The sequence below is a fragment of the Polistes canadensis genome, unplaced genomic scaffold (genome assembly GCF_001313835.1).
Source record: "Polistes canadensis isolate GaletaPanama2010 unplaced genomic scaffold, ASM131383v1 scaffold_505, whole genome shotgun sequence".
NCBI classification, from domain to species: Eukaryota; Metazoa; Arthropoda; class Insecta; order Hymenoptera; family Vespidae; genus Polistes; species Polistes canadensis.
Genome location: NW_014570052.1, coordinates 41,244 through 53,887, shown reverse-complemented (window position 1 = coordinate 53,887; position 12,644 = coordinate 41,244). Strand labels below are relative to the sequence as shown.

Genomic DNA, 12,644 nt, shown 5'->3' with positions numbered 1-12,644 from the left:
CAATTTAAAGGAATATGCTTGAAACCTATGGACACTCAAGTATACTACTAAACCATCGAATTTATCTAGGATGCGTCCCTCTCTTTCAACACATTATGAAATAAAAGATTACATTATTCTAGGAAATCGTCATCGATTCATTTATCTAGGATGATTCGTCAATTAATATTAATATACAGATTTTATTATACTAATATATGTATTTATTATATTAACACACTTTTATTTATTTGATCAGTATTTTTGTAAAAATTTGTTATTAATATATTACTCGAATGTGTAATGTTATTATTTAATCGATATTTTCAATAGATGATTATTATTTTTTTTTTTGATAATTATTTATTCAAACAGGATGCTGATATATTATTATTATTATTATATATACTCTGATCCAAGAAATAATTATTTATTTTCTTTTTTAATTACTTTACAAATAACTTGTGCATTGTATTTTTGTTTTTGTTTTGTTTCTAGACAACAAAATTATTGGAACCAATTAGAAGAGGACGATCCCGAGGCTCTTCTCGATATGCTCGCACGTCTTCGTCATTCGATCATGCGAAATCAAGAGCTCGAAAAGTTCGTATAATAAAATAATCATTTCAACTCTGTCACGATTTAATTACGCGTGAACATATTTATATATACATTTGATTTTTTTTAGCAATAAACGCGGATTGGATTTAGGATTGAGCCGTGGATTCAGTGGTTCTCAAGCAGCGAAACATTTGATGGGACTTGCAGCTGCGAATTATGCCGGTGGTCCGGGACGAAGGCGTCGTTCGGAATAAATATAAAATAATTCGATGATATAAAAAAAAAAAGTATAAGGAGAAACGGGGAAGAATTGAAAAATTAAACTTCCCTCGCCCCCCACTCAAAAATAAATAATAAAAAATAATAATAATAATAATAATATTAAACGAGATAATAATATTATTCTCAACGTAATTGTTCGTAACGTGTCAGAATTATCTTTTCAAATTGACGCGTCTCTCGCATTTTGATCGTCTATCCGCCATATTGGTTTCATTAGATTTTATTTCATTTTCATGATCCATTTATCTTCGAATTTTTTTTTAATATTATTGCCTTCCAATTATAGAATTTTATTATCAACACATATTTTACACATACTTCTTTCGTTATTCTAATTCTTACATTAGTTGTAATAAAATTTACCAAATAATACAAACCGATGATCTCTCTATCTCTAGTCATGTAAACATATATAAATACATATATTATTTATAATTTATTATTTAATTAAACACAAATTCCTCCCGAGAATGCAGTTATTTTGTTCTCTATTTATTTATTTTTTTTTTTTAGTTTTCATATCATTTTAGAATTAGATACAATGAACAACACACGAATATATGCGATTTATTTTTCAATATCTTGATGTCGTCGATTAAATAAAATGGCTATACGATTGTGCCATATTATGTACCATTTGTAGATATTTACTGTATTTACCTCTTGTCGATAGAATGTATTTTACGAATCTGTAAAATCTAATATATATATATTACACGAAACAGAGAGATAGATAACATAATATATTAATTTATGTATTTTATCTTCTAATAATCACGTACAAAAAATCTCTTTTTTAATTTCTATTTAGGACAAAATCAAAAGTTTAATATTTGTTGTAATATGTGTAACGAAGAAATGTTTTTCGCCTCTAAATCGTCTAAATAAATGTTACTTTAACTCAAAACTGTTCTAATCTCAATCTGACTTGCTTCGATTTAAAAATACACACACACACACACATATGCGTATACTGTTTTTTAAATATCTCTTTTTATATATTTAAATGATTATTTATAAGTTAAAAAATCATAAAAATCTCCAAGACTTCTTAAAACAAAAGAAAAATTATAACATATACCAAAGTGATCCACAAAAGTTCTTATACATGACATAAAAAATTAATTTTTCTTTTCCAAGACTTTTACAGCTAATTTTTCTTTACAGATTATTAAACTACAAATTTAAGAAATAAAATCGTAAGCTCAACTACGAGTTTAATATCTCTAGAAATAAAGTAATTAATTTTTAATATTATCTAACAACTTTTGAATCACATCCAATAGAAAGATATCGATAATATAGAAAGTCTACTTATCGACAACGGGTTCATTATAAAATCATTGTAACTACGCAGATTTGTGACATTTCCGTATTCACGTGCCAAGCAAACAAAACCAATAAGTCAGTTATTTCATCTTGTAAATACTTTAACTTATTCAGTATTGTAACATGATCGTATTCTAGTGCACTAAACATACCCTGCCTTATACTATACGCTTGCATTTCTATTCCTTTTTTTTTTCCTTTTTTCGTAAGCATTCTTCGTTTGCATTGCAACAGAATCATTGCCACCATACACGTCATCAAAGGTTACGTGTATCTGTTTTTACCTGGTAAATCTGCCAAGTCAATGATTTTCTACTTTCATTAGTCTGTTTTAACATGATCATCGAATGCTAATAAAACATAAATGATTATTATTTAAATATATATAAGAGAACGATCAAATAGTTTTAATTTTTATTTATGAAAAATTAATTATATATAATTATAATTATTATATATATATAAATAAATAAATAAACAAATCTTAAGTTTCAGGTGCACAAATTAATAAGCAATAAATATCATAGATAAGATATTGCATCTTCGAAGTGCAACTAGAGACACCTATCCTGATTATTAGACAATTATAATCGCTACTTATGGCTTTTACATATAATACTGAAGAACCGATACCGCATAGTAGCGATTGGTACACTGATGAAATTACTTCAGGGACTTCACCGAATTTTAATCTCGAAGAAATTACGTAAGTATAAATTTGTAATCGACTTTTTTAGTCCATAAATTTCAAGTGTCTTATTTTTAAATATAATGACAACATTCTGATGAAATCACGAAGATAATTAAAAAAATTTAATAAGGTTTTAACATTTTAAACATTTACAAGATTTTAAATATTTAAAATCTTGTAAATGTTTAAAATGTTAAAACCTTATTAAATTTTTTTAATTATCTTCGTGATTTCATCAGAATGTTGTCATTATATTTAAAAATAAGACACTTGAAATTTATGGACTAAAAAAGTCGATTACAAATTTATACTTACGTAATTTCTTCGAGATTAAAATTCGGTGAAGTCCCTGAAGTAATTTCATCAGTGTACCAATCGCTACTATGCGGTATCGGTTCTTCAGTATTATATGTAAAAGCCATAAGTAGCGATTATAATTGTCTAATAATCAGGATAGGTGTCTCTAGTTGCACTTCGAAGATGCAATATCTTATCTATGATATTTATTGCTTATTAATTTGTGCACCTGAAACTTAAGATTTGTTTATTTATTTATTTATATATATATAATAATTATAATTATATATAATTAATTTTTCATAAATAAAAATTAAAACTATTTGATCGTTCTCTTATATATATTTAAATAATAATCATTTATGTTTTATTAGCATTCGATGATCATGTTAAAACAGACTAATGAAAGTAGAAAATCATTGACTTGGCAGATTTACCAGGTAAAAACAGATACACGTAACCTTTGATGACGTGTATGGTGGCAATGATTCTGTTGCAATGCAAACGAAGAATGCTTACGAAAAAAGGAAAAAAAAAAGGAATAGAAATGCAAGCGTATAGTATAAGGCAGGGTATGTTTAGTGCACTAGAATACGATCATGTTACAATACTGAATAAGTTAAAGTATTTACAAGATGAAATAACTGACTTATTGGTTTTGTTTGCTTGGCACGTGAATACGGAAATGTCACAAATCTGCGTAGTTACAATGATTTTATAATGAACCCGTTGTCGATAAGTAGACTTTCTATATTATCGATATCTTTCTATTGGATGTGATTCAAAAGTTGTTAGATAATATTAAAAATTAATTACTTTATTTCTAGAGATATTAAACTCGTAGTTGAGCTTACGATTTTATTTCTTAAATTTGTAGTTTAATAATCTGTAAAGAAAAATTAGCTGTAAAAGTCTTGGAAAAGAAAAATTAATTTTTTATGTCATGTATAAGAACTTTTGTGGATCACTTTGGTATATGTTATAATTTTTCTTTTGTTTTAAGAAGTCTTGGAGATTTTTATGATTTTTTAACTTATAAATAATCATTTAAATATATAAAAAGAGATATTTAAAAAACAGTATACGCATATGTGTGTGTGTGTGTGTATTTTTAAATCGAAGCAAGTCAGATTGAGATTAGAACAGTTTTGAGTTAAAGTAACATTTATTTAGACGATTTAGAGGCGAAAAACATTTCTTCGTTACACATATTACAACAAATATTAAACTTTTGATTTTGTCCTAAATAGAAATTAAAAAAGAGATTTTTTGTACGTGATTATTAGAAGATAAAATACATAAATTAATATATTATGTTATCTATCTCTCTGTTTCGTGTAATATATATATATTAGATTTTACAGATTCGTAAAATACATTCTATCGACAAGAGGTAAATACAGTAAATATCTACAAATGGTACATAATATGGCACAATCGTATAGCCATTTTATTTAATCGACGACATCAAGATATTGAAAAATAAATCGCATATATTCGTGTGTTGTTCATTGTATCTAATTCTAAAATGATATGAAAACTAAAAAAAAAAAATAAATAAATAGAGAACAAAATAACTGCATTCTCGGGAGGAATTTGTGTTTAATTAAATAATAAATTATAAATAATATATGTATTTATATATGTTTACATGACTAGAGATAGAGAGATCATCGGTTTGTATTATTTGGTAAATTTTATTACAACTAATGTAAGAATTAGAATAACGAAAGAAGTATGTGTAAAATATGTGTTGATAATAAAATTCTATAATTGGAAGGCAATAATATTAAAAAAAAATTCGAAGATAAATGGATCATGAAAATGAAATAAAATCTAATGAAACCAATATGGCGGATAGACGATCAAAATGCGAGAGACGCGTCAATTTGAAAAGATAATTCTGACACGTTACGAACAATTACGTTGAGAATAATATTATTATCTCGTTTAATATTATTATTATTATTATTATTTTTTATTATTTATTTTTGAGTGGGGGGCGAGGGAAGTTTAATTTTTCAATTCTTCCCCGTTTCTCCTTATACTTTTTTTTTTTATATCATCGAATTATTTTATATTTATTCCGAACGACGCCTTCGTCCCGGACCACCGGCATAATTCGCAGCTGCAAGTCCCATCAAATGTTTCGCTGCTTGAGAACCACTGAATCCACGGCTCAATCCTAAATCCAATCCGCGTTTATTGCTAAAAAAAATCAAATGTATATATAAATATGTTCACGCGTAATTAAATCGTGACAGAGTTGAAATGATTATTTTATTATACGAACTTTTCGAGCTCTTGATTTCGCATGATCGAATGACGAAGACGTGCGAGCATATCGAGAAGAGCCTCGGGATCGTCCTCTTCTAATTGGTTCCAATAATTTTGTTGTCTAGAAACAAAACAAAAACAAAAATACAATGCACAAGTTATTTGTAAAGTAATTAAAAAAGAAAATAAATAATTATTTCTTGGATCAGAGTATATATAATAATAATAATAATATATCAGCATCCTGTTTGAATAAATAATTATCAAAAAAAAAAATAATAATCATCTATTGAAAATATCGATTAAATAATAACATTACACATTCGAGTAATATATTAATAACAAATTTTTACAAAAATACTGATCAAATAAATAAAAGTGTGTTAATATAATAAATACATATATTAGTATAATAAAATCTGTATATTAATATTAATTGACGAATCATCCTAGATAAATGAATCGATGACGATTTCCTAGAATAATGTAATCTTTTATTTCATAATGTGTTGAAAGAGAGGGACGCATCCTAGATAAATTCGATGGTTTAGTAGTATACTTGAGTGTCCATAGGTTTCAAGCATATTCCTTTAAATTGAATTTACCTAGATTTCTTTTTTTTTTTTTTCTTTCCTTGGCTACTTCATTGGGTGCTTACTTTCAAATCAGAGAACCATTTTCCATCGAGACTCGATGCTTCATGAAATGAAACTGGGTTAAACCATCCGTTGCAACCAGATGCGTCTCTTTTCTCATCGTTTATGGTAGAACGATATCAAGTGATCGTCCTGATGGCGACGTAATTGTGATATCCATTAGATGAAATTAATTTGATTGTTAATGTATTCTTTATTATTCATTGACATTATCTATTTTTCTCCACCATTCTTCTCTTTTTCATAACAAACCATCTTCCACTTCTTTCATTATGATTTTTCATCATTGAATTTACTTATTAAAAATGTACTATCTTTTTTAAATGTGATTTTTTTTTTTTAAACAATTATTATAATACTCTCTCTCTCTCTTTTGTCGAGAAATATTACTAGAATTTAATTTATTCTTACGAATTGTGTGTATCAAATAATTATTTAGAAATTCTTTTGATCGAACGTCGTGTATATCTTATTTTTCGTTTTAATTTAAAGTTGTATTTTTGTTGTTGTTGTTGTTTAAATAAATTTGTACTTACGAAAACGGAGCAGCATCCGCGAGAGTACTTGAAACAGCCATAACGGTTATGGCCATCAGGATCAAACAGGAGATTGCAATTTGTCTCTGCATCTTCGATGAGGAATAAATCGTCCACGTGTTCTAAAATTAAAAATATCAGACCACATGACAATACTTCAATTAGAAATTATTAAGCTTAATTATTATTGAAAATATCAATTGAGCGTTTTCTTTGAAACGAATTATTATTAATTCGTAGGGGGGGTACGAAAATATGTTTATTAATTATTTTTTAAATAAGGGTGGGGAGTTGAATGTAACAAAGGTGAAAACAGAATTCTGCGAGATTACGAGTAAGAACAATATTTTCATATCACTGACAAGAAAAGTCATTGCAGTGTTAAGGGAATTTTACTAACAAACTATTCAACACACTCTGCTACACATTTCTGAATGTTCTTTCGTACCTTTTTACGTTTCATTCACAATTATGTTTTATGTATATTACGTACATACACACGTATGTATCATAAATTTACTACTTGGGCCGAAAAAAAAAACATAAAAAAAAGGTTTCTATAATTTATCATCTAAATTAATTAATTAATTAATTTATGAAGATCAATTCTTCGTAAGTTTCCGAATAAAAATTGATTACGAACAATTTGATAAAACAAACGAACAAATAGTTCATTTTATTTCTATATATATATATAATTGTTTTTATATTAAATTAGTATTAATATAAAATATTTTATTATTTTGTTCTTTTTTTTTCGGCGTTATGAAACGTAACACAAGTGGTAGATTATTTTCACAGTATACATATTTTCAATGTTCGTTCGATTAGCATTTTACTGCAAAGCAATCACGTTGCCTTGAATACGCCGATCGTCCGTTGTAGGAGTAGATAATTGGACTTGTCGTATTCGATAATCGATGTTGATGTATATATGTACATGTAGGTGTATGTACGTTTACATGAATTGGAAAGAAATACATAAAAAAAAGAAAAAAGAAAAAAAAATTGTCCACTCCGGTGTTAAATAAAGTGTCTCTCTCTCTTGGTTTTAATATACAATTTTCTTTTATCAAAATATTAAAATATTTCAATAAAAATAAAATAATATATGTGTACTATCTATTATATATTTATTATTATTTATATATATACGCGTATATGTGTGTTTTGGTTTATAACATATATTTTTTAAGTACAGTGATAATATTATCTCGTATAAGCAAATATTGAAGTGTTTTTTTTTTACAAATAAGATAACAGCTTCGTTCATAATCGTTTAACGCTGAAACAAGTTGCAATGATAAAGATTGAAAAAGAGAAAAAAAAAGCAAGAAAAAAAAAAGAACGGTTCACGAGAAAATAAAAAGAACAACAAGTATGTTGCGGGGGTTGCGAGAACGACGTTATTTTTTCATTATCCAACTTATATTCCAGCTAACGGCAATTCGACGTAATTTGAAAGCGTATTAATTTCACGATCTATACTTCGCGAAATAAAGTGGGGAATTGTGAATTTGTATTGTCCGACGCCGTTGCATTTTTATGGGGATAACTATGTTTCTACTTTACGCGTATGGAAACTATGATGAAAAATTAAAATGCATGGTCTAATTATTTTCTTATTTTTTGTTTTATTTTGTTTTGTTTTGTTTGTTTACGTTATAACCAAAGTAATAAAGTTTCTCTTCAAAATGTAAATATACAAATATGGTAATTAAAACTATTATACATATAATCAAATAATTGAATTTTATTATATCCTAAGAGTAATGAATTAAACAACAAAGTGTTGATAATATAAATACGATTCTAAATGGGAAACAACATTTATTCATATTTCATCTAATATATTTTGTCAATAATTATTTAATTATTTCAATTTGAAAAATTATATTTACAATTTGAAGATTAATTCGTGAATTTAATTACTTGTAAATATTTTATAATTTTATTACATATATTGTGTATATTTGTCATAAATATTTTTTCATTGTTAAGAAACTAACACAAAGTAATAGAGGTTCTCGTTTAAAGATATCACGACACATTGATACACACACATACACATAGAGAGCTCGATATAAAAAGAAATAATATCTTCTCTATATAATAGAAAAAAAAATCTTAACGATCATTTTCTTTTTTATTTATCGTCTAATAATTCGCAAGACAAAAAATATTATTAGGCAACATTTATATCAATTAATAACATTATATTATTACAATATTCCTAACATTGTTTTACGTGCTTATCATAAGAATTTTCTTACGTTTGTTTCACGCAAAAAAATATTATCACATGTATGTTTCTTGCTTATGTTTCCATAAAGAACACTTTATTTAATCCCGAAGACAAGAAGGAAAAATAAAAATAGGAATATGATCTAAAGAATTTGACCGGTGGATAAAGAAAAAAACAGGTGTTATTTTGTTCCTTTTTTTTTTTTATATTTTCCTTATCCCTTGTCCCATAATAACCATCACGAAATAGAATAGAAAAGAGAAAAGAAAAAAAGAAAAAGAACGAGAATGAAGAAGACAGTCGGATACCCTTTCTACGAGAAAATAAAAAACAGAAAAAAAGGAGAAAAAAAATAACCACGAAGTGTGCAGAAAAAGGGTACGAAAAGTGGATTTATTTTTGTCAATAGGATTTGTTTGAAATAAGAGTAATTCGAGATGCCACAAGAGAGATAGAGGAATAAGGTTGAAAGATTCAAGTAAAGAAAGGAAAGGAAAGGGTAGAAAAGAGAAGAAAAGAAAGGGAAAAGAAGAATAAGATCGGGGGAAATATTTTAAGAGAAGCGTTTCGTAAAAAGGATGATATCAAACAAATTGTAGGGGTTGCGTTGCTAGATGTTGTAAGATGTAATAACGTTTAGATTTAGAATGATGTGTATATTAGTTTGTGTGTGTGTGTATATATGTATGTGTAGGTATATGCATGGATATGAATGTATAAAAAAGGATCTTCGCAAAAAAATTAAATTATCGAACATAGGATTTTTTATCGTTGTTTGTGTGCGCGTTCGTTTTTTTTACATCACTCTTTTCTTTTTACACTTAATCTCATTTATGAGAACACGATTTTCTCGGGATACGTACGTGTTACTTTACAATCGAATTTTTTTATATTTTTTTAATCTTTCAAATTACTTGGAAATGTTTTATACTTAAAATTAAAATATTTACTTTGAATTGTTCATAGGCTATTAAATTTATGTATTAATTAACTGTGTATATATATACTAGAGAAAGAGAGAGAGAGAATACATTTTATTATTTAATATACGATAAAATTTAAAAAAGTTTATTAATATCGTAATTAAGCAACTATTATTAGTTATACTTTTTTTCACGTGGTTCGAAAGTTACCGAATAAATTTATAACAAACGATTACTTTTTTCCTTTATTTTTCAGGATATGTAAAAGAATTTTTAATTAGTTATCTAATTCGACAATCTGACTAAATGAAACTCACCGAAAGAGTGTGCAGAGATAGTTCATTTTTAAAATATTAATAAAGTTGTGCTCATGTGGAAAATGGTCTAATCAACGATACTTTTTTTTTCTCGTTTTATTTTTTACACGTGGAATTGGATGCCAATTTTTATAGAGATCAATCATTTATTAAAACACAAATTAATAAAATAATTAGTATGTTTCAAAGTGACACACAATGATTAATAAATATTATAATATATTGATAGAACAATTTCTATCTTTCTTGAAGATATAATTAAACGATATTCGTATAAATATTTTATGACCAATAAAATGATTTTGTTATGATATGATTGATAAGATGAGATGTGAAGAATATAAGATGATTTACTTTTTTTTTTTTCTGGGGTCAGGGGAGAAGGGTATAGTTAATTAAATCTTTTTCTTCGATGTATTTCTTGTTAATATTAATGACATTAGTTCCGAAATACGCGGAAGATACGGAAACATCGAGGAAAATTATTTTCTTCACGGGGGAGGAAAAGATGACGACACAAGGGGTTATAAATAATGATTCTATCTACGATAACATACTTTCGCATGACCATTGTAATATAAAAAGTTAATGTATCCGAATGATTTAGGGTTTCGGATAGTTCTACGAACGGAATTGGTCGTTTGAGTATTAACGAAATTATTTATTTCTTTGTATATGTGTGAGTTATGACATTCGAATTAAAAAGAAAAAGAAAGAAGAAGAAAAATCTTATGTAATAAAGAAAGAAATAGGATCATCAATATTTTTTTATTCCTTTTCTTTCTTTTTGTTTTTTTTGTCATTGTCAACAAAAAATAATATGATGAAACATACGTAGGATGATGATGAATCGAGTAAAAATCGGATTGGTATTAAAATCGAGTAACGTAATGGTCACAGCAAAATACTATTATTTTTTCAGACGGTTCTCTTTAGTTTTTATAGCTTCATGATTAATGCAGTTTCTCATTCGGAAGATGGAAGATGCTTGAAGAAAATTCGAGGATTTATTGGACTAATATTTTATATAAAAAATTTCAAATTGTTCTTATTATTTATATATCTTTATAAGTTATGGGATTAAACAAAAAAATAAATATTAAAATAAATATTAATTTATAAATGGAATTTTATATGAAATTTTGTTCGTATATACGCGTTACTGTTAAAATCTTTTATATTTGGTCAAAGTATGATTTGTGTTTGATATATAATAAAAAAATAAAATATTATAATTTGTTTCAGTTGTATTAAGTGTTTCATAGAATAATAATAATAATAATACTTTAACTGGAGTAATTCGTATTATTTAAAAGTGCAAAGAGTGATTATTAGAATTCAATTAAAAACTCAATAGTGAGATCTTATCTCTCACTCTCTTATAATACTCATTTATAAATATAGAAAAAATAATCTTTAGATTTATAAACAAGGTTGAAATCCTTGCAGTATAGCTGGATTATTCAAATTTCATTCATCGATTTTGATAACCAGAGATATTGGAATATCATCAAATTTGAATTTTCCTCTTAACTTTAATAACAAGTAGAGTAAGTATCATTTGAAAATTTTTTTAACAGCAACGTATATATTTATTATCGATAAAATACAAATAAATTACGATAGACGTTTTAGATGGATTTATCGATTTATGCGAAATTTGTTTACAAAAGTAAAACATTTCATTTATTTTTTTCAATATCGATTAATCAAAAACATCGTACGAAATCAATAGGGCGCCTAGTTGAATTTAAGACAAAAAATCTGAAAACTTATTATTATAAATAAAACGAATTTTTCTTTATGTACGATCGATCAATGATTTTTATTTGGTTTTTTGTTTTAATTTTAATTTTTTTTTTATTCCGTTTATGTATCCTTAAACCGATAAATTTTCTCTGTTAGAAATTTGTGATCGAGTAGCTGTCCTGTGTGAGAAAATCATTAAACCGTGTTTGTCGTTCATCAAATTATATTTAAAATTAGAAACTTGACCGTTTAAGATTAGAATAATGTCAGAGAGTAATAATATTCAAATATTTTCTTCTTCCTTTTGATTTTTCCTTATATTTGTTTTTTCTTTTCTTTTTCAATTTAATTTAATCAGCAATTTTGATATTTTATTCTAACGCGTTATAACTAAACATGAAATTCAGAAAGTTCGAGAAATGTGTTATGAAGTTGGAATAGAAACGAGTTGTCTTGTATGCGTTAGTACAAGGAAAACTTTTCTTACAGTTTTACCAATGACAGGTTTGCCTTTTAAACGAAACGAGTACGAAACAAATGTCACGTTAGACGTAACTATATTAGGTAGATAAAAATATAACGACCACCTTGATAAACACCGTTGTTATTTGTAATTATTTAATTTTTTTTTTTATTTATTCTCGCTCACATACTTCGATGTTCACTTTTATAGAATTTCTATTATTAATTATATCGGGATGAAAATAAATCTAATGTATTTTTTTTAATCGTATTATAATATATAATATATAATATATAATAATCGTATATATATATATATATATATATATATATATATATA

General features: G+C 26.1%; 2 protein-coding genes across 2 annotated transcripts in view; one reads left to right on the top strand and one right to left on the bottom strand.

Annotated features, from left to right (window-relative positions):
* Positions 1-472: 472 nt before the first annotated feature.
* On the top strand, positions 473-1,729 carry LOC106792633 (diuretic hormone class 2-like; the record flags this gene model as incomplete). Its single annotated transcript, XM_014759122.1, has 2 exons — positions 473-582; positions 668-1,729. Coding segments are annotated over 2 exons (237 nt in total), but the record flags the coding sequence as incomplete, so codon positions are not given.
* Positions 1,730-5,196: 3,467 nt separating this feature from the next.
* LOC106792634 (diuretic hormone class 2-like) overlaps positions 5,197-12,644 on the bottom strand; it is a 15,295-nt gene continuing 7,847 nt past the window's right edge. Inside the window, exons 2-4 of the mRNA XM_014759123.1 lie at positions 6,609-6,730; positions 5,433-5,537; positions 5,197-5,347 (exon numbers count right to left, since the gene is read on the bottom strand). Coding sequence (XP_014614609.1) covers positions 5,221-5,347; positions 5,433-5,537; positions 6,609-6,700 — 324 coding nt within the window. The 5' untranslated portion in view covers positions 6,701-6,730 and the 3' untranslated portion in view covers positions 5,197-5,220. The remainder of the gene's footprint in view (positions 5,348-5,432; positions 5,538-6,608; positions 6,731-12,644) is intronic.